The sequence below is a fragment of the Hyalella azteca genome, unplaced genomic scaffold, assembly GCF_000764305.2.
Source record: "Hyalella azteca isolate HAZT.00-mixed unplaced genomic scaffold, Hazt_2.0.2 contig12211, whole genome shotgun sequence".
In the NCBI taxonomy this organism is placed as follows: Eukaryota; Metazoa; Arthropoda; class Malacostraca; order Amphipoda; family Hyalellidae; genus Hyalella; species Hyalella azteca.
In genome coordinates, this window is record NW_025942174.1 from 90,013 (window position 1) to 115,564 (window position 25,552).

The 25,552-nt window shown below is 38.0% G+C and overlaps 3 protein-coding genes across 4 annotated transcripts in view; all 3 read left to right on the plus strand.

Moving 5' to 3' along the window:
• The window catches only part of LOC108672210 (E3 ubiquitin-protein ligase SMURF2), a 45,442-nt gene extending 41,912 nt beyond the window's left edge, over positions 1 to 3,530 (plus strand). For both annotated transcript variants that reach the window (XM_018159844.2, XM_018159843.2), the window contains one exon: positions 195 to 3,530. In XM_018159844.2, the coding sequence (XP_018015333.1) occupies positions 195 to 319 (125 nt within the window). In that variant the 3' untranslated portion in view covers positions 320 to 3,530. The remainder of the gene's footprint in view (positions 1 to 194) is intronic.
• Positions 3,531 to 5,779: 2,249 nt separating this feature from the next.
• LOC108672209 (heat shock cognate 71 kDa protein) lies at positions 5,780 to 10,204 on the plus strand. Its single transcript, XM_018159842.2, has 2 exons — positions 5,780 to 5,863; positions 8,105 to 10,204. The coding sequence occupies exon 2, from the start codon at positions 8,110 to 8,112 to the stop codon at positions 10,039 to 10,041; it is 1,932 nt and encodes a 643-aa protein (XP_018015331.1). The 5' UTR covers positions 5,780 to 5,863; positions 8,105 to 8,109; the 3' UTR covers positions 10,042 to 10,204.
• Positions 10,205 to 25,120: 14,916 nt separating this feature from the next.
• LOC108672204 (heat shock cognate 71 kDa protein) overlaps positions 25,121 to 25,552 on the plus strand; it is a 37,316-nt gene continuing 36,884 nt past the window's right edge. Inside the window, exon 1 of the mRNA XM_018159837.2 lies at positions 25,121 to 25,270. The gene's annotated coding sequence lies outside the window, so the exon portion shown is untranslated. The remainder of the gene's footprint in view (positions 25,271 to 25,552) is intronic.

Sequence of the window (25,552 nt, forward strand, 5' to 3'; positions counted from 1 at the left end):
TAATTATTACATACATTTTAAAATATAAATATATTTACTTGAATTTTATGTCGATGTTGCTAATTCACAAATGTACTTGCTTCCTGATACATGTTAATCGACTTTCTTTCTGATCTTGAAAACGTTTATTCATTTTTTGTGCAAATTCAAGTCATAGAATAGGTAGTTTTCTAAAATGACGATGAACTGTGCAGAAAACTTGCCGAAGGCCCACACGTGTTTCAATCGCATCGACATCCCTGCATACGAGAGCTTCTCGAAGATGTATGAGAAACTGACGCAGGCCGTCGAAGAAACCTGTGGCTTTGCTGTCGAATGATGCAATTATTTGGTCTTCACCTCGAGTTCTGCCAGTCTTTTTGTTGATTTTAAGGTCTTCCATCTGGATCTTGAGGTCTTCTGTATTGATCTAACTGTCTAGTTTTTTGGTCTTCCACCTTGATCTTGAAGTCTTCTGTATTTATCCTAGAGCCTCGAGTCGTGTTCGTCGAGTCCACTATGTACATCACAGGGTATCCATTCTGTTTTTCAGGGCCCTGGATCTTCAGAATTTTTACTTGAAATATTTATTAATTATAGTATACCCCAGTCTATCATTTAGTATGATCATTTCTATCATTCTATCGTCTGCTTTTGTTTTGCAATTTTGTTATCGTCACTGAACTTGAAACCATCAGCGTGATCTTCAAGTTTTTAATTTTTACGTTGGCAATGCTAGTGTTGATTTTAAGTTGGCCGTTTTGATTATAGGTATTTTCTTCATTGTTTTTAATAGCAGAGCATTTCTTACAATTTGCTTACCTTTTTCAAGACTCAATTTATTCCAGTATCTTCAGAAAGATTTTATCTTAAATTTCGTTTTCCGCATCATTTATGTTGAGTTTACTTCATGCCTACCTTCCGATAATTTTTTCAGCATTTTTTCGTGGATTCCGTATGAACTGACGATGATGTAGTGTGACTTAGATCTGATTTTTCTAGTTTGACATCTTTTTCTGGTGAAAAAGTCCTTTTTATGTTATGAAAGATGCTGTATGTGTTGATATTTCTTTATTAAGTGTTCCTTATTTAATAATGTGCACTCGCTGAATGCTTGATTTCTCTCAGTTGTGACCCGTCATTGACGCATGATTCTCATTCATACTCATGTTCCTTGTGACTGAAAATGTGCGTCGGTTAACGACGAACCTTTGCTGTGTTCAATATAACGAGATTCATGTATATACAGTGAATAAATGTTTCAGTTATTGAGACGATGATGTAATGAAAAATTGTTCTAATTTGAAAATGTTTTGAAGGTGGTATTATGTATATTATCTGACCAATCGACCGTAAAATTGCTTCAAAGTCTAATTATTTTCCATCTCTGTATTGATCTTGCCTGATTTCACGCTTTGGCTGATTTGTTTTCATTTGGAGGTACGTAGTAAAAATTTTCATCCATTGATTATAGTTTTATTGTAGCGGTGAGAACTTTTCCGCTTAACATTGATTCCGAATGAAGAATGACATTGTCATTCTTTTTGAATTTGCATGTGTTACGTTAGGATGTCAAATAAAGAAAGTCGCGTCTGGACTATACTTAATTTATGGTTGAACAAAACACTTGATGTCTGTAGAAAGACATTATCATGAATGGCTATTGAAGACTACGACCAATTGTCACCTTTTTATTAGGAACCTTGCGGACCTCTTGTTAACTTTGAAAACAGAGTTTGTGTCCATATCTATCCTGAAGCTTTGTCACTTGAAAGTTTATTGTCTGTTAACCTAACTAGAATCAGCAACAAATTTTAACAGTATATCGTTCGCTTCTGTTAATGGGATTTGCTTCCATGTGTTGTGGTTTAGTGGATGATTGTGGTAATCGATCTTCCTTCTATTGAATCTCGTGAATTCTGCTCCAGTTGCTCCAGTCGAACGGGATCAGACAATCATTCATTCTCCCAGTGGTGTCTTTATTCAACAGCCATGTGGTTCGCAATAATGCAAATGGCTAAATGGGAATCTGTGTGAATGTACAAGGTAGTAACTCGTGATGCACTAGTATTTTCCTGGTTTAGCCGTAGTGCGTTCCACTGCCACCCCTTGCATTTATCCTATAAGTGCTTCTTAATTTCTAAGCGTGTTGTGAACCCGCCATGTCATGCTTGTGAGCACCTGCCTCAGGTTGATGGACATTGCTGTCAGTTATGCAGTCGAGTTTCCCTCTAAAACTTCGCTTGCAGCAACAAGCATTAATTTTTAGTGGAGTGTTTAACCTAGTAGTGTTTCTGATCAATGTTTTACGCAAGTCAATGTATTATACCAACTCATATTGTGCCAAGCTTCTTCATGTGGAACGCTACTCTTAACACAACTTTTGTAGAAGTCAAATTTTCTTGACGCGGGATTTTTATACCAGAATGTATGTTGTAGTTGCGTATGCGCTGTGATGCGGCTTCTTGTTCTGACCATCTCCGTTTACCATAACATGCTCATCCCGTGCCTTTTTTTGGCTCAATTTATCGTTATATTCGTAATTGTGATGAACGTTGTAGCGAGTCAATTGTTTATGCTTCTTTCTCAATGTTAAAATTAATTATTACCATCGCTACTCTTTTATACACATGTCTTCTCACGCACCACTGATGTCAGATACTGATGAGCAAAGTTGCCCTAGAGTTTAAAATATATCCTGAGAATACTTCAAAACCTTACCCTAAATATTTCTGGCATTTCTCAGGTATACATGGAAACATCATATTGCACGAGCCGAAATTTAGAACACACGAGTTTTTCACATGTGCCCGCTTTTGTCTCTATTCTTTACTTTGAGTTAGCAAGGCTCGTATAAATTATCGCCATCTCCTCGCTCACTTTAACTTTCGTAGACTTAGATAAAATTGAAACTGTATTTAGGATTATCCAACTAAAGACTGATCATGGAAACGACATTCTGGTCGAAGATTTTTTTTTTTTTCAATGTCGCTTGCCCTTTTGTTGCATTTTCCTTGAAATATTTTAATTGACATGAGCTTATGTGCTATCAGTCAAGAATTAATTTAATATTTGTTGCTGTTTTAGAAAATTCAAGTTATTGACTTACAAAACTGTGTATCCCATAATTAATTTCAGTCGAGTATCTTCATTTGTAATCATTTTTATTTATTAGTCATTCCATGTGACGTAGAGCAAGTTATATCACTACGTGTTCCTTGAATATATTAAACTTAATTTCTAGCACCCGTGTTTCTCGCCATGATCTTCACGACTGTCCATTTATGTCTTTCTTAATTATTTTTCTATATATCTATGTACTCACCGTATATTTTAATCAGTGATTCGTCTGCGTATGAAGTTGAACTGTATTTGTGATACCTGGCGAAGTTTTCTCCAATGAAGAGCCAGGTTTTATTTTAAGTATGCAAGTGTTGTACATATCAGCCTGCCTATCCCGTGGGCTAGCCTCCCCTCCACTGCAGGAAAGTAGTCCCTGTGATGTGCGCATTTTTCTATCAGTGCTTATGGTATTACACTAGCCAGTCATTTCCGACTTGTTATTCTCCTCTACCATCAAACTTGAACATTTATACAGCCTACCTTACAACTATATTGGATCGGCGGATCTCGCTGAAGAAAATTGCCCATTCGTTTTGCTGGTGCCCTATAAAGCATAGTGCTTGTTCGGCCAGCTGAGCCAGCAGCTAAAAACTGCAGCACGACTTCATCGTAAAAATTTATAATGGAATAACCGCGCGGTCGCATGAAGCCCTAACTGTGGGTGCGAGTTTATTCTGCTATACTTGTTACGGTTGCGAAATTGTTCTCATCATAGATACGGAACTACGGTGATACAGTATTTTATGCAAAGTATTTGATGAACTCAAAATATTACTAGGTAGTACTCGAAATAAAATTGTGATCTTTGTCATATTTTTATCTTCCGTGTTGTTCCTGCTTTTTTGATTTCCTGGTTCCAACTTGAACAGACCTAACCAAACATATTTTCTAGAATTTAATTACGCAATGGAAAATATTTTATCCGGCTAGGCCTATTCATTAGGGGTCGGAGAACGCCTCTCTGTTAAAATAACCCACCGTGCACCACTACCCACGCTGTAGCTGCCTGGTGGCAAGCGTCTCGTAAAACCTTTGGCTGCGTAAACGTTGACGAAAACAGCGCGTGCCACGCATCATCGCCAACTGCAATGTGCTCAAAGTAATTTATTTTTCAGTGTGGCTTTGAGGGCTGACCTACATGCATATTTAACCATATATAAACCAATGACTACATTTGCGAAAAAAATATCGGGCGCATTGTTGAAAAAGTGTAACTACGGGTGTCGGGTATGTGATGTATTTTGGTATCCAACGGCTTACCTCGCGAGGGTTGCTACCGCTCTCACAACTAAGCTCCTGATATGAGGCGAAAAGTTGCGATCAGTTCATGTCGACATTCTTCGGACGTGGGAATAATCGTTCATATACGGCTGAGTTATTTTCAGTTAATTCTTAATACCGACTTCGGTTGTTATTTGTTTTATTCGTAATTGTTAGCCAATTGCTTCAGTTAATTGTTGGACAATTATTGTTCATTGCTTCAGTCCTTTCATTTCTATGTATGCTAGAGCCTTGTGAAAAATTGATTCACAGATCCACCAAAATAAATGGAAATATTTGGAAACCATACCGGTCTATAACCGGTATAGTTGTATATAAAACATGGTAAATATGCACATCTTTTGCCTTCACGATTGATGTTGTAGTTGGCCCCTAGTAAACTCTACTTCAATTGGTGACGGGTTCTTTCCTTTCATCTACGATTGACTAAGCACTATGCCGTACAGATGCTTGATATTAGATATTTCGGTCAGACAATGACTGTTCTATGCTCAAGATCTACCTACCGGGTAGCCCATTTCATAATTGAGCATTTAACACAATATGAAATTTCCTGAATTCCTAAAATTGAAAAAGAACTTTCAAAACAGGAAGAAAGAATTATTAATTTATAAAATAGATTGAGGTCGAGTTCTATCATATCAATTAGATTTATATACTAGGAATTTTTTCGTCCGAGTTAGTCGATAATAATGAATGGAACTAAGAGTGAGTTGATTTTCCCCATACAGACAAAATCTACAAGAAAACTCAAATTTATCTGTCACTTCGATTCATCTATGATTATTCATAGTCAGAAGCCAATATTCGAAACAATTACATGAATATGAATATACGAAACGTTATGGATACTCATAACGAACTTTCATTATTTAATACATATACATTTTATAAGCTAATATATTAAATTATTCAGAGGTTTTGTTATGAAGTTTTCAACTTGAATTGGTCCGGAATCTAATAAATGATGAGGATTGCCCTGACGCACTTCAGATGAGGTCATTGATTCCAAATTGCAACTGGAAATTCGAGATCGAATGTAACAACTTTTTCATGATAACTATTTAAATACAATAAAATAGTTATCCAACAGAGGTGATGTAACTTAATTTTTAACTTGAATTGTTCCGGAATCTATTATGCGGCGAGGCTAGCCTTGACGCACGTTGAATGACGTCATTGATAGCGATTTGCACCTGGAAGTTTAAGCCTAAATTTAGCAAATTTTTAGGATAAATGTTTCAAAACTATCAAAAATTCATTGCGCTCTTATTCTCATATAAAAAATGTTTTCATTATATTACAAAGAGCCAGCCTAAACTAAAATAAATTAGTACTTGGCACAGAGAAAGTTCTAGAACAAGCGGACAGTGGATTGATCGCAGCGCGCTCACCGGCAGCAAGTCTATCCACTTCGAAACGCTGTGCTGGGCGGACGTGTTTCACATTTGTCTGTGATATCATTTCCACCTCGAATAAGGTGAGTTATAGAAATATTTTCAAATGTTTTATTATGTACTATCCTTTCAACCAATGGTTCTTATTGTAATTTTTTATTTAATATTTAGCCGGTAGCTAGTTGTGACGCGTCACAACGAAAGCCGTATTACTATTAATTATCACTGCGACCACTGATAATCGAGCCAATCGATTTTAATGTGAAGTTTTATGTTCTTTTATCGCATTCTAGTAATCCCTTTATATGCTGATTGAGTATCCAATGTGCACTTGTGCGAAACATTAATTTATCGTTTGCTGTGGAATTTTGCCGCCATTGCGACTTGATATCCCGCCACGCCACGCGTTTTTCTAGACGATTCGGGCAGTTCCGCTATGGCCGCGTGGGTTGGCTCGAGTCCACGCACACTGATGTTACTCATCCAGTCATCCTTTCTGTGAATCATATCTCCCAGGAATTATTATATATTTTATGAATCATAATTTCTTCAAATCATTACTTTTCCTAATTAGGGCTATTACAATAATCGTTATGGCAATTTTCTTCTAAAATAATTTTTTTCTGGAATTGGCTTAGTTTTGTCGGTATTGCTTAAATTTCCTGTGGAAGTTCGTTAGCTTTTGAACTTCTGAAGAATGTTGGGGTCTTAGAGCTCAAATGCCTCGGAAGTGGCGGGTGAACGTAGGCTAATAAGAAAAGTACCTAGTATCCTGAATATGGTTTTCAAAACGTTAGAACTTAGTAGCACTTCTGTGTAGGTAGCTAGGTACTATATAGGTAGGTATTTGAAGTTTTTGAAGATGCATTATTGAATCTAAGTCTTGCTGTTAATTATTGAAGCAGATAATACATTTTATTGGTAACTGCATTTGATATTCTGTAATCCATATGTTTTAGAAAAATTTTTATTTAGAAACTAAAAATGAAAATTGTAATTAGGACAAGTTGCAAGAATAGGCTAGTTGATAATCAAGAAATGATTAATATAATGGCAATTAAATTATTAATTGAGGATTTTTCTAATCAAAAAATCTTTTATTCAGGAGGGCTAATGCATAAAAAATGCACATAGCATATGCATTTTATATTGTACCTAGCTTTAGTTATATATACCTATTTTCTGATTTCATTCTGCTGATATTTGCAAACTGATTGAGTAATCTTGCATGCATGGTAGCCTATGATGGCACTGATGTCTGATGGCAGGCTGGCTGGATACTTGAGTCTTGAGTTGATGTTGAAAATAGTGCAACTGTGCAAGCTCTTGAAAAAGTTTATTTTTGCTCTAACGGCGTGACTAACGCTTTGACTCCGATGGCTTCATCTTGTACCATTATTTCATTTTTTGTACTGTTTTTAAACAGGGTTGCCAGATGGTCATTTTTTCTGGACAAATTCAGTGATTTAGTTTTTCACAATTGCATTGGCTGGCTAAAATTTATGATAGAGGTACTTTTGAATTAAATTTCAAGCACTGCAAAAATAAAATGAATGGAATTTTAAAGCGGAACCTACAAATAAAGTAGTATATATTGAGTTGGCCTTTTTTGGTCTTTTTTTGTTTTCAGATTTGGCCGATTTTAGGCAACCTGAATTATGTAGTGTACCACTACGTCCTGGAAATACATTTTGTGGTATGCATATGTGCCACTTTGAAGTAAACCTGTTAGAAAAATATATTATAATGTTATATATATATATATATTTAACAGTCCTGTAATTTATTAGCTATATTCGGAGAAATAAAATTGAAGTAATGACCAAAAGCTCACAGTAACGAGTAAAGTGAGTGAAATTAAGAGTAGGCTCCATAGATTTGTCTTGTAACCCATACATATTGGCTCTTTCAGTAGGCTGAGATCATAACTTTCTGTACATACTTAACAAAGGCTGGTAGCCTGGTAGTATTTCTAGAATTATACTCTGTATAATTGTTGGCAGTTATGGAGATTTCTGTGAGCCATTGACGGTGTGACAGGAACGGAGAACTTGGTTAAGAATTTTTGTCCTCCAACTCGATGCATTTTTACCATTAAAGCATGCCGTTTTATAGGGGTACTTGTGTTATCCATTTTGATAAAAAATGAAATTATTTGAATTTAATATTTCGCTATTCTAATGGTATTTGCAGCCATCATTTTTAGCGAACTGTGATGGGTGGGACGCTAGAATTATGAAAACTGACGGCGATAGCGCACTGGTAATTTGGTAATTTCCACAGAAAATAATTTATGAACTAATAGAGACTTTTTTTACTTTCAGAAACGATGTCGAAAGCATCAGCAGTTGGTATTGATTTGGGCACGACCTACTCATGCGTGGGAGTGTTCCAGCATGGCAAGGTCGAGATCATCGCCAACGACCAGGGCAACCGCACGACGCCCTCATACGTCGCCTTCACCGACACAGAGCGTCTGATTGGTGATGCTGCCAAGAACCAAGTGGCCATGAACCCCACCAATACTGTCTTTGATGCCAAGCGGTTGATCGGTCGCAAGTTCGACGAACCTACCGTCCAGAGCGACATGAAACATTGGCCATTCACTGTTGTCAATGACGGCAGCAAACCGAAGATCTCCGTTGAGTACAAGGGTGAAACGAAAACTTTCACTCCTGAGGAGATCTCCTCAATGGTGCTCACCAAGATGAAGGAAACCGCTGATGCTTATTTGGGTGTTAACATTAAGGATGCCGTCATTACAGTGCCTGCCTACTTCAACGATTCTCAGCGACAAGCCACCAAGGATGCCGGCACAATTTCTGGCCTCAATGTCCTCCGTATTATCAATGAGCCTACAGCTGCAGCTATTGCCTATGGCCTTGATAAGAAGGTTGGTGGTGAACGAAACGTGCTGATTTTTGATCTGGGTGGCGGCACTTTCGACGTTTCAATTTTAACTATTGAAGACGGTATCTTCGAAGTGAAGTCCACTGCTGGTGATACCCATCTTGGTGGTGAGGATTTCGATAATAGGATGGTCAACCATTTCATGCAGGAATTCAAACGCAAGTACAAGAAAGATCTTGCGGAGAATAAGCGTTCCCTCAGACGGTTGAGGACTGCATGCGAGCGTGCCAAGCGTACCCTTTCTTCGTCTGCTCAGGCAAGCATCGAAATCGATTCCTTGTTCGACGGTATTGATTTTTACACATCAGTCACCCGCGCTCGATTCGAAGAATTGTGCGCTGATCTTTTCCGCGGCACCCTCGACCCCGTTGAAAAGTCACTCAGAGATGCGAAGCTCGACAAGGGTCAAATTCAAGAGATTGTTCTTGTTGGTGGCTCCACCCGCATCCCTAAAATCCAGAAGCTGTTGCAAGACTTCTTCAATGGTAAAGAGTTGAACAAGTCCATCAACCCTGATGAGGCTGTTGCTTATGGCGCCGCCGTCCAGGCTGCCATTCTCAGTGGTGACAAGTCCGAGGCTGTCCAGGATCTGCTTCTTCTCGATGTTGCCCCATTGTCAATGGGTATTGAAACAGCTGGAGGCGTCATGACTGCTCTCATCAAGCGTAACACTACCATTCCTACTAAGCAGACTCAAACTTTCACCACCTACTCCGACAACCAGCCCGGTGTGCTCATCCAGGTTTACGAAGGCGAGCGCGCCATGACCAAAGACAACAACCTCCTCGGCAAGTTCGAGCTCACAGGCATCCCTCCTGCCCCTCGGGGCGTGCCTCAAATTGAAGTCACGTTTGATATCGACGCCAATGGCATCTTGAACGTGTCTGCTGTCGACAAGTCCACCGGCAAGGAGAACAAGATCACCATTACTAACGATAAGGGTAGACTTAGCAAAGAGGAGATTGAGCGCATGGTGCAGGATGCCGAGAAGTACAAGAATGACGACGATAACCAGCGCGAGCGTATCTCCGCCAAGAACGGCCTGGAGTCTTACTGCTTCAACATGAAGTCGACCGTCGAAGATGACAAGGTCAAGGATAAGATTTCTGAAGAGGACCGCAAGAAGATCATGGAAGCCTGCGATGAAGCCATCAAATGGCTGGACGGTAACCAGTTGGCCGAGAAGGAAGAATATGAACATAAGCAGAAGGACATTGAGAAGGTCTGCACTCCCATTATCACGAAGTTGTACGGCGGTGCTGCCGGGGGCATGCCTCCTGGTGCAGCTGGCGCTGGTGCTCCTCCTCCAGGTGCTGGAGCTGGTGGCCCCACCATTGAGGAAGTCGATTAATTATTATTCCGCCTTTTTAATGTCAGCAATGCTTCCAATTGTAGATTGTCAATTGTTTAGCTTCATTTTCCATCTGCACAGTTTTAACATTGCATTAATGGGCAAAGATACTTTCATTTTTACTACGGAAGCTAATTTTTCATTCATTAAAATACCAGTTGAATTTTGGCGTCTTATTCTCCCTCATTAGATATTTCAGAGGATAAATAATTCCGTCCTCAACTAGAGTTTCTGATTAAAATCGACCTCGCCTAGAAGATCAGAGGTTTGCTGAACGTTGCTGAAGAAAATGGAAAACGTCGTTCTCCTTAATGGGAATCTAATCGAAGCGATGGAAGTCTATTGATAGCCGTGACTGATGCTACAGCTCGTATACAGGTTGCAGAATCCTACGTGACCTCGATACTGACTAAAATCGTAATGCCTACGTTTTGGCATTTGTAGTTTGTCAAAATTTGTTGCAGTATCTGCGTTTACTTGAAAAAAAGGTATTGCAGATACACTTGCGATTCGAAATAATTTTCTCAAAGTGTACCGGGACGAGACAAGAAATTTCCGGGACAGAAGGTAAAATTTGTCCCGGAATAAATGTATGAATCTTGACAAGACTTGTGTTCCGTACCCGGCTATTATGAAACGAGACGAGTAAAAATGAAGAGAATTTACGTAACAAGACAAGACATACCCTGGATTTTCGAGACAAAACCGAGCGAGCGGCATATTATTAGCTCCTGATTGTTAATGAGCAGTTGTCGGTCATTTGCAGATGTGGCGAAATTTAACTGCCAAACTTATTTGGGCAGATTAGGCGATGTTTGGCTAAATATTGAGTGAATTATGTCACTGTCTAGGCTTTAACCGCGCCTTACGCTATGAATGTGCGAGTTCAAGGCCTTTTTATGACACGATTTTAGATCTTCTGTGAACAAGGCACGAAAAGGAAAAGAATCGGCGACAGGCCACATCCCGGCGCGCAAAAACAATCTTAATTGCCGAGCCCAAGATCGGAATTGTCATTGAATGCGTCTCCAGTTATTGTACATGTTTGTAAACTAAAAACAAAGTCTACATCCCATCATTAAGTGGTTCGTCTTGTTATATAAGATATAAATTCCGGGAAATTTTAAACCTCCTATTTAACCGGGACGTCTCGCCTCGATATCGTCCCGGAATTCCCACTGAGGGCTGAAAGTTGTTCTGGTTTTTATTGCGAACCGGGACAAAGCTTCTTGTCTCGTCTCGATTGGGAAAAAATTCCAAAACGCTGGAGTCTATAAATAATGCTCAAGGTTTCAGTAGTAGATGAGCCTGTCATTTTTAAATAACTTTCAATTTTCTGCTCAGTTACGTAATTTAAAACAATTCATTGCTTGGGAACTCGCGTAGAGTTCGTTATTATTAGTGACAGTACGTGCGTACCCTACTGTTCCAATCTGCGTGCATATGTAGATAACCTTCCAGAAATGCATGCACTCGCTTGATTTCGAACTCTACGATTGATAATTATTTTAAATTGCCTGACGCGCAGCCGTTGTAGGTGATATTGAGTTTAACTGTAACTAGCACGAGAAAATTTTGGCTAAGATGACTTCTCGTAAACTTGTTAAAGTAGCTGGCATGTCAACGTTTGAACGTTTATTTTGAACTATACTTTTTAATGATACACGCTCTTTAATTCCTTAATGAAATCCGCAATGAATTTTATTTCACAGTCCTAAAGTATTATTTAAACGAAAACAAGCTAAACCAACAGAAGTCAACCTGAGATAGGACATTTTGTGTACGGTAACCATTCTGTTGTCATCGATTCAAGAGGAATAGATGATGCGAGAAATATGATCTGGGCAGAAGAAATAGATTCCTTCATACTTGGGCGACCTCGTCGTAGGCTCAGTTTCATTGCTCCCCATGACTGATATAAACTGAAGAAAATTATTAAATCTGAGAATCAAGAAGTGACGACGTTCGGCTAGTATAGAATTAGTTTAAAAACCCTTCGTTGAGTGTAAGTTATATTGCATGAACTTTTACTACACAGACTTTTGATTTCATCGCTCATTTTGCGCTTTCCGATTAATTTGGCCCTAACGAGGTTGGCGTTCGTTCAGCAAGTAGTTTTCGTCAGCAAGTAGTTTCGAGCGCATCGGCTGCAATATCGAATTTGTCTTGCCAGCTTGAACTTATGTCCTGAATTTCGTACTGCTGAATCTACAATACGCCTCCATGCCACAATTTAATAGCCGGTGTACCATATACAATTGTGCAATTAACTTGGTCATCGTGCGCTCGCACTCAAACACCTTGTAAATAGAAATCGTAAAGTATTATGGAACCATAGAAGCGAAGCCATGTGATCATGTGGGCTCTTTAGAGAGTTCTTTAGAGTACACAATAACCTGAGTGTAAGTGTGTGATCCGGTCATGAGATGTCTTTCATTCTAGGTTGATAATGGGAATGAAAGCTAGTATAGTTGCGTCAAGTTCGACGTGAGTTGTCGATACACAGCGGCATACGAGGTGGCATCGAGAAGATGAGCTGCTTTCACTTTGTGATCGGTTCCTACTCCCTGTGGCATCTTTAAACATCATTTAATGCTTTCATTATTAAACAGTCTTTAATATAAGTATTCTGATCCATACTACGGATAGGTCTTCGAGTAGATTCTGTTTTTTTTCGAATTCCAGATTGAGCCTCTACGAGAATAATTTCTTTAAATCGTCCGCCAGCCAATCGGTGATACGGACGTATTTGTCAACTGCCACGATGGACGTGTTAACCAAATCTGGCGATGGAAGGGTGTAAAGTGTAAACTGTAAAACAATGTTCAGTGAGAGAATTTATCGCTAGGGTCTTGTGGACGAGGTTAATATCACTTCCCGAAAAACTGATCGCGGTTTCTCAAACGATTTTTGGTTTTAGTAATTCAACTTATTTATTAACACACGATATTCGTGAATAAATTATTCGTTTTTCATGTTGTGAAGTCTTTCATGTTGTGAAGTCTCAGTTTCAGCTGCGGCTCTTACATGATAGACGCCATTTTGTGGTGGAAATATTTAAATAACCCCAGATAAAACATTAAATTGCAAGGTTCATTTATTTTATTACAAAACTTCTTTCTCTATGTTAAACCACAGACGACCACAGCTTCGTTTGCCTCATTCAGTATCAAGTCATCGAGTCTTAACAGGAACGGTGACGGCCTCCATTCTTGATGTTCTTTCTTATTTAGGAGTTTAACAATCGCCTTAGCTTTGTGGACTCAATCGTCGATAAATGCATTTGCTAGCTCGTTGATAATCCTGAGGCGACTGCAGCGGTTGGCTCGTTGATAATCCTGAGGACGTTGAGGGCTTGAGGCCAGCAATGGCGCCAGCATCCTTGGTTGCTTGGCGTTGAGAGTCGTTGAAGTATGCAGGTACGGTAATTACTGCGTCTTTTACAGCCCCTCCCAGGTAGGCTTCGGCGATTTCTTTCATCTTAGTTAACACCATAGAAGAAATTTCTTCGGGAGAAAATGTTTTCATCTCTTCTTTGAATTCGACCTGCAATTTTGGTTTGCCGCTGTCATTGACCGTCCAACGTACAACGTTACATCCGACGACGACTCGGAGACGGAGGACGACGAAGGCGGCGCATCAGCGTGACCTTGGACTACGACGTCCTAAACTCATCATAAGGTCATAAGGTGACCACTTTGAAGGGCCAGTGTTTCATGTCACCGGCAACTGTTGGGTCATCAAACCTTCTCCCAATCAGTCGTTTGGCGTCAAAAATCGTGTTGACAGGATTGAGAGCGACTTGATTCTTGGCAGCATCACCAATCAGACGCTCGGTGTCGGTGCAGGCGACGTACGAAGGAGTTGTCCTGTTGCCCTGGGCCCATACTTTCAAAAAAAGTTAAGAGATCGTAAGTTCATCAGCCAATCATTGACGGCCTTTCAAGCAAAATACACCAATCATAGACAAGAAAATAGAGCGTAAGTACTTACGTTCACTTAGCGAGTTTTGAAAGTATAGGCCCTGGTCGTTGGCGATGATCTCGACCTTGCCATGCTGGAACACACTCACGCACGAGTAGTTCGTGCCCAGGTCAATGCACATTGCAGATGCCCCCATAACCTTCGACTGGCCTGTTAGCCACATTCAAAAGAGATTACTTGATGTCTGAGCTTATCCGTTTACGAGGGTACTTATAGTTAAAATTTCGAGACTACATTTAAAAGGAAATATAGGGAGGTATTGAGAATGGTACTTACTGAAAGAGAATGATACTTACTGATCCAAATAAATTTTTATTCGTATAATTTGATTTGCATTGTGCATGCTTTAATGCTCAGGAACAAGCTCAATTAAGTTTGACACATGTTGCCTCCTCTGATGGAGGCCTTGAATTTGCCAAGGAAGTACTCTGCAGTAAATTTTGCACAAAATATTATAAGAAAGACACGCTGAGAGTAAGTTGAGTAATAAAAAGTGTCGATATATGTTGGTGGCTACTTTGACGGTTAAATAATAATAAATTGAGGGAGGAAAATGAAATTTCCTTCCCATGAAGGTATCCTGATGCTACAACATTCTCTCTTTTAAAAACAGACTCCAGCATTTCCCATGCACCTATCTCGAGGCTACATTTATTAGGCGGATATTTTGGCGAATGAAATTCATACCTATCTGTGTTGAAGCTTTATAATTTATGGCTTTTGGACGCTAACAAAATTTAAGAAGTAGAAGTTCCGGCTGTTTTGTAATGCTATGAGGAAATAAACACTTGTATTATTTATGCATTATTTCTTGCAGTTTTTTCGCCATGCATGATCCCCCCTCCTTTTTTTACACTCCTTTCATTGTGTATGACGCTGCTTGTTGAAATGTTCATGTTTTTGGATTGTCCCTTTAATTGTGCGCGTCGTATAAAAAAAACAGAATGGCTAATAAGTACTTTCTTCACAAAAGCTGATGTCTCGATAGATGATATATAAAACGGGAGAATTTTCAGCTAAACACAAACACAAGATATAAGAGCTAATCAGGAATGCAATAAATATGCCAGAGGACGAGCATCACAATCAGTGAAAGTATGCATGGGTGTTGGGATCGTTGTGTTGCTCACCAGCCTTGGAGGACGCAGCAACGCTCATGTTTGTTTAGTGCTTATATTTCCAGCCATAGGTCGACTGCATTCGTGTGAGCTACCAAGAAATGATCATATTATCCATATATGAAGGTTAATTTAAAATATAGGATATGAACATCTGCATTTTCATCTATATATGTTAGTAGAACCTCTATTACTGAAGTATGATGTTGACCTATTGATCGTACAATGATCTTTATGAGTTTTATATAACTTTATTTGCCCAGTTTAATTCTTGCAGTTATTTGAGCATGCCGAGGTAACCTCAAGCAGGCGTGACGAGCCATGCATGAAGGGAGCTCCCAGGGCTCACCGTCTGGTGTGTGCTCGGTTACGGACAAAGATGTCAAAAACTAAGTAGCATATCTTCAATGTTATGAAGAACATAGGTATATTATAATTTAGTTTGAGTTGACGTTCCGACGGAAGGACCTTTGACCTCTCTGCTCCCGTTTTTATTCTGTATCTTACATGCATGTCTATAGTAAATATCTCTGCATGACATGACGCTGTTATAACGACTACGCTTGAATAATTTATAAACTAGCTTATATAGTAAAATTCATTGTTGTGAAGTTGGAGAAGATTCGGAAAATTATTATACAAAAATACCTCAATATATCATTGGGAGTTATTGTTATGAGTTCAAAGGCTTTAAATACCGAAACACGGGCTGCTTATCTCATTTCACCTAAAACGAGATAAATGATAATATGAACGTGAATCAGGTTCATACTAACTTATCTTAGAAATTAATCCCGTTCCGTCCATTTGAGTGTTTCTAGGAACTTTTGAGCCCGCCTAGGAACATTTAAGTGCGTTTAACACATCGACTCCGAAGTGGTACATATGCGTACCACGAAATGTATTTCTCCAGAATGTAGTGTTACACAATTCAGGGTTACCAGATAAACTAAAAACGGCAAAGTCCGCAAACAAAAAGGGCCAAAAAAGGGGCCAAAAGCCTATGACTCAATATATACTAGTATGTTTGTGGGTTCCGGTGTGTTTAATTTTTTCAGTTTTTAAAATTTAATCGGGAAATACCCCTATCATAAATTTTAGCTGGCCAACGCAATTGAAAAAATCTAAATCGCGGAATTTTTCCGGAAAAAAGACCGTCTGGCAACCCTGTTTCATATTGGGTAAAAAATTAAATAATAGTACAAGATGAAGTGATCGTAGTCAACCGGTTAAGAATATTTAGGAGTGTTCAGGAACATTTTAGTGCATTTAAAATAGTGTGTTCAGGAACTCTTGATTTTGTGTAGGAACATTTGAGCAGGTTCAGGTACATTAGGTTGTGTTTGAAACATTTGATTGTGTTCACGAACATTTTTTTTACTTTAAAACTCTTGAGTGTTTTCAGGAACACTTGATTATGCTTAGGAACTATGTATTATAAAGGGGACTTTGGTGAGCAAATATTCCATAGATTTTCTATGGTGATGATAATCCCAATAAGATTTTAAGCACCACCTACAATTTTAATACACACTATTTTTTCGTTTTTCCAGTTCTATTTGGCTTAATTTCATCATTGCATCTCTCTGGCTATGTTGACGCTACTGAGGTTGACGCATCTGCTAAAGTATATTCAGGTGGCGTCTAACCTCGATCACGTGGGTAACATGAGTCATTGATGTTTGTTTGTGCGTTCGTTTATATAGTGTCCATAAACTTTGGTTGCCCTTGTCTTCGTGCTTCTCATGATTTGTATGAACTCGCAAGAAGATTTATGAAATGAAATGGAATATAGGATTTATAACAATAATTTCTTTGAGCATCTATTGAGACCACGAGATACTAGATCTCTAGCATCACCTAGATCGTGTCTTTCTATAATACCATTTTACCACAACCTATGCTTCCACATATTACCTAAGCCCATCCACTTTCAACGACCGAATCGATTGCTATTATATCGTAAGTTTCAGAAGGACCGCTAATACATGAACCGTTTTGCGACCAGATCTGTGAACAACAACCGGTATTGTTTTTGCTGCGGAATAGCGACGTTTAAATAGGAAGAAGATTTGCCGGTCTTCTATAGTTAACATATTACTTCGAGTCATAGGCGGCTTAATGTGCTGGGCCAGGGGATCTCCATTGAAGTATTTGGGCATTTCAGCATTGTTTTTTATTAAATATTGAGATGTTACATGCTATTCTCGAGGCATGAAAGGCTTAATTTATTTCGAAGTACAATTGATTTTTTAGTCCCATGCAGCTTGCCAGGAGCATATCTACCGTGAAGGCACTCGGCAGCAATGTCATGAGCGTATATATATTTCATGGTGCATAGTGTCGGCCGTAATATAAGTGCGTACTGCGAAGGGTACCAGAAATTTCTACAAATAATGACATCCACCACGAATCATTGCCACCCGAATTAAATTCAAAGCATGAATATCATAGTAAATTATACTTTAATATGACCAAGTAAAGGTTGGAGTTTTAGTTGTGATTAGATGAAGGTTATTGAAAGGTGACTAGATAAATCTATAAACTTTGCCGTTTACTGAAGAAAAATGCTATCAAATTATTCAAATGAAACTTGATCTCTACTTGCGTGAGCTATCTCATTCACTGTCTGAATTATCAGAAGAAGCAAGTATGTTTTTGTCCATTGAGCTGCTCATGCATTTCAATGCAAGTTTTGCTCGATGAGTCACCAGGCTTCGAGAGATAGTGTCTATCACTGATCGAGATAACGCACGTTTGCTCCTCTAATAAAATGAAAGTTACGAGGAATACCGTAAGATTAGGTATATCACATTTTGTATTATAGTGCGCGTGAATTCTCAATTTAAAACTCTTTTGCGCTTTAATAGTCAGGAAATTATCGTTGCCTATACTGCATGCAAATGCGTGAGCGTTCGACCGGAGTACGTTCATTCATTTGCAGCCGTTGTAGCGCCTCTGATTGATTATTGTTTGTTGCAACGATATTCTTGCAGCAATCGTTGACTCACTTTTGCTGCAGTAATGTTTGCTGCAACGATATTCTTGCAGCAATCGTTGACTCACTTTTGATGCAGTAATGTTTGCTGCAACGATATTCTTGCAGCAATCGTTGTGTCATCTTTGCTGGAGTAATGTTTGCTGCAACGATATCCTTGCAGCAATCGTTGACTTACCTTTGCTGGAGTAATGTTTGTTACAACGATATCCTTGCAGCAATCGTTGTCTCATCTTTGCTAGATTAATGTTTGCTGCAACGATATTCTTGCAGCAATCGTTGTGTCACCTTTGCTGGAGTAATGTTTGTTCCAACGATATCCTTGCAGCAATCGTTGTCTCATCTTTGCTGGAGTAATGTTTGTTACAACGATATCCTTTCAGCAGTCGTTGTGTCATCTTTGCTAGATTAATGTTTGTTGCAACGATATTCTTACCGCCATCGTTGACGTGCCTCTGCTTGATTAACATTCAGTCTTGACGCAATCGTTGACTCATAGTCTATTCCTGTGTGTCAGACTGTGGTTGATGCGCTGGACTGGTGTTGCATCATTAGCATTTTATATGAACGTGATTAAATTGGGAAGCGAATTTCCTGGTTTGAATTTAATGTTGGCAGTGTAATATTTTCAGATATCTAATATTTACAGATGAGGAAGTATCCGTAGCTATATGTTATTAGAGATTAGGGGTCATTCGGCGACGGTTGGTCTGCTGATCGAGTCACCAAAAGGGAAAATCTTCTATTAACATGATTGTTAAGTGCTGGTAGTACAGTACCACGGACCAGCTTAGTACTTAGCCCTTCCCTTACATCTTCATGAAAGAGGCTAAGTTCTAAGTTACATAACATTTTCATCAAAGCGTGAGGGCTTCACGTTGTGTTATTGATACGGGATGATTCTCAGTCTCGATAAGAAATGTTTATCTTTGTCCTTGATTTTATTACTAATGTTGAACAAGGTCAAACACCGTAGATTCGTAAAACATGAGTTGTTCATTGTTAGCATATAATTAGCGTGTCGATGTCTTGTTGTGAGTTGAATTTTTATCGCAGTATCAATCGCGTTGAAATTTTTTATAGATGCTGAGCGTTGATAAATCTCGATGCAAGTTGAATTTTAATTCCAGCATTGCGTTGATAATTGCTATCAGATTTTGATCGATCACAGGCCTCGTGTTGAGTTATTCCGTGACCTATAGTGAGTCAACGCAGGCGTGACGGTGCACAGATGAGTGCCATGGTGAATAAAATGGTCACTGAGTGCCCTGAGTGACACCGCTGAGGTGCCACTCAAGGCACTCAGTGTCAGGTCTCTGGCTAGGGTGGCACTGAATGGCAGGTGCCAGGTCTCTGGCTAGGGTGGCACTGCATGGCAGGTGTCAGGTCTCTGGCTAGGATGGCACTGCATGGCAGGTGTCAGGTCTCTGGCTAGGGTGGCACTGCATGGCAGGTGTCAGGTCTCTGGCTAGGATAGGTAGAAATTCAATGGCTTATGCCCCTGTTGAGTATATATTTATAACATAGCGATTACATTGGATCAGTGGCAATTGTTTGTGTCGTGATCCACAGGGAACCCTTTTTTAAATATTTCACTATTAAAGTCAGTTTACCGTATCACAGCAAATCGTGTTATTTTTCACCTTAACGGTCGAGGAAATTGCAAAACGGGAGTCATTTTTCTAATCTATTTCTTTCGATGTGATGAATTTTATAGAGTAATAATATATTTATCCACGTTATACTTTTTTCATTTTTATCGCTGATGCGTTTACATTCGGCAGTATGCAGTTATTTGCGGGTTAGATATATATGCTTATCTATCTTAACTTTGTTATCAGCCGCGTTCTCCAGGTGACACCTTGAAGCAAATCCTTTTAGATTTATGTTCCGTAAATATGTTTTAAAATTAGAATAACATCAGACATTTTAATATTACGCATGAAAGCTTATGTTTCGTATATCTGCTGATCATTTTTATGGGAACTCTTAATAATAAGAAATAAATTGACTAGCTAATATATACTTATAGGCTCGTATAACAATAAGCCATTTAAATGAGAACGCTCTGGCCATTTAAATAAGATCAATAGGCCATTTAAACGAGATATAAAAAAATTAGGTGATTAGCAAATTCAACTTTGATGGCACATCATCATAACGTGAAGGAAGTAAAAACCGCACAATTTTGCTCATTTCTTAACATCTCAAAGCTTGGCGCTGTCATTTTGTACCACGCATATTCCATCGTCAAGCTACAACATGAAGAATTCACTTAAACTCGCGTTGTTTCAAACAACAAGGGGATAAAATCACCGTGTGAATTATATATTTATGATCTTCCTTTTCCTGCTTGTATGATGATTTCATGACTGTCTGTCTGTCAAACACCTATGACCATTTTCTGCCTCGGGGCTTTAAGACTTCTTCCTAACAAATCTGCAGCCACGAGAAGGAGTGGATTTAGAATAGATGTTAACGATTTTTTTTACAGTTGCGTTGAAATTTGTGGTGACAAAGGCATCCACCAACCTGATCTCAGTCAGGGACATTTACGAAATAGCTCCTCATTTTGTTGCGGTTAAAACTTCATTGTGTCTGGGATTATTTCGAGACCAAAAGATATTTCTTAATTTCTTCTGTAGAATGTTATTTGTCCCTATATTATTGATAATATGTTCGTTATAATATTGCAAGTGATTAATGATGCGTTTGTATGTTCTGCAGCGAGTATTCGTTGTTGATTATTTTCTTATACGAAATTTTTGATGCGTTTGTTAGTTCTTTTAATTATTGTTCGCAGTGGCAACACTCTTTCATTTTTTCTTCACAATTGCGTATGCCCAGATTAAAACATGATATTATCTCAAACTGCCATCGTTGTTCTCTAATTTATTAGAAATTAAATTCTAAAACGATATATATGTAAATAGATTTCATGTACGCATAAGGTTCTGTATTGATGATCGTTGTGACAATCGTTTCTTCAATAACATCTTGTGTTAAGCTTCAAATTGACGTTAAGTGACGTCCTGAAAATGACGGACAGCTTCACGCCAGATGTTGCCTGGCCTTCCTCATTGTACACGAGGAAGTTGCGATGACAGCTTATAATTGATTTACGGGTCAACAAGAGAAAACTAAGGATTTACATTTAAATGAAATAAATTGTTTTATTATTTGTGATTAAAAGATGATTATTACGTAAAATACGTTCCATGACAGTAAGACTGGTCATCAACAGCTGGCTTTCAACTACTCAAACCAACAGGGATCGGTCCCGCTGTTGCCACCTTCGCCAGCTGGACGTCGCACGACCTTTTACACCATCTGTGCGAGATATGGTCAGCTAGGCTCAGGTCGCAGTATTTCTATTTTTGACGCGGAAATTCTCTACTAGAATATTTTTGACCATAAGAGAATTGCCTGCGCAGTCGGCATTCAGAATCAACGCAATGCATTTCTGATAATAGAAGCATTTAATTCTTTCGTACAACATGCATGTGCATTTCTGACAATAGAAGAATTTAATACGTACAACATTCATGGTTAAGAACATCATTTTTGACAATGGTAGAATTTCATGCGCACAGTTAACATGCCATATATGGTCAAAGCAATGCATTTCTGACAATAGAGGCATTTGATTATTTCGTCCAACATACCGAGTTTAGGTAAAACATTATACCAAGTTTAGGTATAATGTCAATAATATGCGAGTCAATAAGGGTTGAAAAATATTACTAGAGTTAAAAAAGATCCACAATTTTCTTCATTGCTTGGTGTCAGATGATAATACATTGCTTTATTTATTTAAACGGTTTTTAAGTGAATTATTTACTAATCTTTTAAATTGATGTTCGTTCGTTTTGTAACTAAAGTAAGTAGGGTTAAGTCTTAAGTTAGTTTTAAATAAGGAAAACATAATAGTTTTATTTTTAATAAATAGTTTTTTACCCTTTTCAATCGCTTAGGCACTTCATGGACAAATTTTTGGAACGAATATTTTTGGGGGCCAATTTTCACAGCACGTTTTCCTCGCGTAAGTTTTCCGAATCAAAACCTATCTCGAGCAAATTAAAACGTTTCTATTTATTCACAGTTCTGACGTCAGTTGTCAGAATTTTGTGTCCGTTTTCAAGTAGTGCGCCAGACGCTACGTTTTAGTCTTTTGCACGCCGAATAACTTAGCGTTGCTATGCTTAGCGTTGAATCACTTATATATATATATACGTGAAAACGAAGCGGACTTAAAAACTTTGACAACAACGCTCGCCCGAGTGTTTTGTGAATAACTTCGTTGTTAATTAGATAAAGATCCGTTCACATTTGAACAACTAGTGCGTGGAATACAGGCTTAGCATTAAGCGCGCTAATCAACATCAAAGATGACAAAAAAGTCTGAAAATGCTTGCATAAGCGTATTGTGAATAAATAGCTTCATTTATGTAGGGATCTTAGCTGAATATTCAGGTGTACTTTGGGAAACAGATGGAGAATAAGAACCATAGTAACTAATGTGTGGGACGTAGAATAAGTTAAGGTGTTGACGATCCCGTAGCAGTGTAAGAATTCAGAGCTGACTTGTTGTGGGACCAAAGCAAGGACTAGTTTAGTGAATTCAGACAACTGCAGAGGGAGAAGTCAACCCGGATAGAAGATCACAAGAGGCTATCAAGAAGACTCAGTGTTGTGCATATATAAATTGTTACTGTGATGTGAGAAACCTCTACTATGCTGTGCCCTAGCATATGAAAGAAGAGAGTTCTGTACCATATTATGATACCCATGTTCGCGTTAACTTGTTCGATTTCTTAATCTTAGTGTTCACTTTTCATTAATATTAAATTAATTGTGTTAACTCGAGATCATTATTTAACCTCGGCACGAAAGATCATTACAATTTACATATAATTTGGCCAAGATCGTTTTCATTTTCAAAATTTATACGGGGAAAATTTGTGCAAAAATTCGTCCCAAAACTGTCGGAGACATCCTTTCAGTAAACGTTCAGTGTGGAGAGCTCATTAAAACAATTTCAAAAATTAGCATGATTAAAGAAGAATGATAAAATTTACTACATTAAAAAAATTAAATTATATAACTTTGGAGCTGAATATAATCAATTAGGAAGTCGGGTCATTTCTGTGGGAACCCCTAGGGGGTACGTGATATAATTTTAGAAAGCACCTAAAAAACAGTCACTACTGAGGAAGCAATTTTCTAAGCATTTGTACAGAGAACGAGAAATCGTGAACATTTTTGTTCACAGGAGATTATTCGAGAATGGTACAGACTCGATCAGTGACTGAGGTGTGCATATAGTTTACAAACCATGGATCGGTGGCGCTCAAAAAATCTTCATTGAATGGAGAAATTTTTGTTGAATTACAAAACACAATCGAAATATTTTTAATTACTCTCTATTAAATATGAAATAGCTATTACTCTCTATTCAATCAGTTTTTTAGGCAAGATATAGCCGTGATTTTCTATAAAATGAAGAATATTCTAAAATTTTAAAAAACTTCATCATAATTTTTCATATCAACTAAAGAAAACAATGAATTTCTTTCTTCATTTCTTTCAGCTGACAGACGCTGGAAATGCATGCCCTATCAGGCATCAGCAGTCGAGCGCATAAAACAGCTTATAATTTGGTATTTTTTTGCTTGTGCAACTTTTTGACGAATTATTATTATGATAATTAATTAATATCAATAGATTTTTGCTATAACCTGGGTTTAATTACTGGTATATCCAGATAGTTTTTAATATGACGAAGAAATCGTGGTTGTCGATCTGAATTTTCGTATATGTAATCGAAAAATATTATAACAAAAACGTACCCAACTTCATTGTTATACATCAAGATTAACTACATACAATCAGTCGTCCATGTAGCAGAAGATTACATAACACTGTATTTATCAATCTTATTAAGACGAATTTGATATTATTCCGAATGATACCTTGAAATTTTCTTGTGTCTAAATAATATGGTTGTTCGACGAAACAGTGATTTTGAAGTGCAACATTAAACTTATTTTATGTAACTGTAGATTGTTCTAAGATAAATAGTTGTCGAACAATACATTGGAGGCAGTAACGAAGTCACTTCTCATTTGCTTTCACTAATTCTTTTGAGTGCAAAGCAAACACACATTATTCTCTTGCATCATTCACCGCTTCTCTTACTTCGGTGGTGAAATGAGTAGGCTTACAATCTCTAGAATTACAATAATTTCTCTATTCGCCTTTTACTATTATATATCAGAGGCCGTACTTTAAGTACAAAATAATTTCAAGTACATTTAACTCTAAATAAAAGTTTTAAGTGTTTCTGCAAATTTCAATAGATTTTTGTTAAATATCAGTCAGGACGAATCGAAAATAATCGGTGACGCACTATCGCGTTGACGTGAGGGTCTAAAATTGTTGCGCGTTGGGCTATTGCGGTCACGCGTTGCCAGAGTTTCTAGAAGCGGTCTAAAGAACACCAGCAATGCGAATAAACTTTTTTTTAAATAATATTGAAATATCATGACGGGTTTAGCAATAATTAATGTTAGATTGAATTTAAGGTTCTTTCAAGAAATTATAATGTGTTTTTTTAATATGGTTTTGCCCGATATTTACTGAACGCTTATAGCTAAATTTGATTGAATGACTAATGGTAATCAGCAAGACAAAGCAAATTAAATGTTTCAACAAATATTATTCATCTATAATGGTTCTTTTTACATGATTCTATGCAACCATAAGTCAAGGAGACAAATTTACCAGATTATCTCGAACGGTCGAGGCATGGTTGAATGTATTAATTCAACCATGGGTCGAGGCATGCTCTCGAACAGTCAAGAGAAATTTCTGCAGTTGGACCCCCTGCGAAGTTCCTCTTCAGTGTAGCGCACTAGAAAACGCCAGAAGTTTGTTAGCTGAGACTGCTATATAAGTGGCGCCGATCGCGCATCAAGCCAGAATCTTGTGAGCGACCTTAGTGAACGCCAGTCAAGTTCAGCGATTTTTCCTCAAGTTGCAAAGCGAAAAGTTTATTGGTGACTTTAAATTCAGCTTCCTTCAATTACTTACTGTATAGTGGATACAATAATTACACTCAAGACTTGAGGTAAGCTATTTGTGACCTTCCAATTAATTTCGTGTTATTTCTAGCCTAACTTTCCCTTAGCCAGATCTAATTATACAACGATGACGTACGGAGAGAGTTGGTCAACTGCCAGAACGCGTTAGCACGATTTTTAACATAATTTAATTCTGGGACAATTATTTTAGTCGGAAGTTTCCTCGTTTGTGGTCTACAATAAAAAACATTGTGACTCCTGATTAAAATTTAGGTATTAAATAGTAAACTTTTCCAGTGCATATATTTGTAACTTCGATGTCTTGTATT

What these genes read in the sequence shown, in the direction of transcription:
- LOC108672209 (XM_018159842.2), top strand. Translation starts at nt 8,110, where the DNA reads ATGTCGAAAGCATCAGCAGTTGGTATTGATTTGGGCACGACCTACTCA.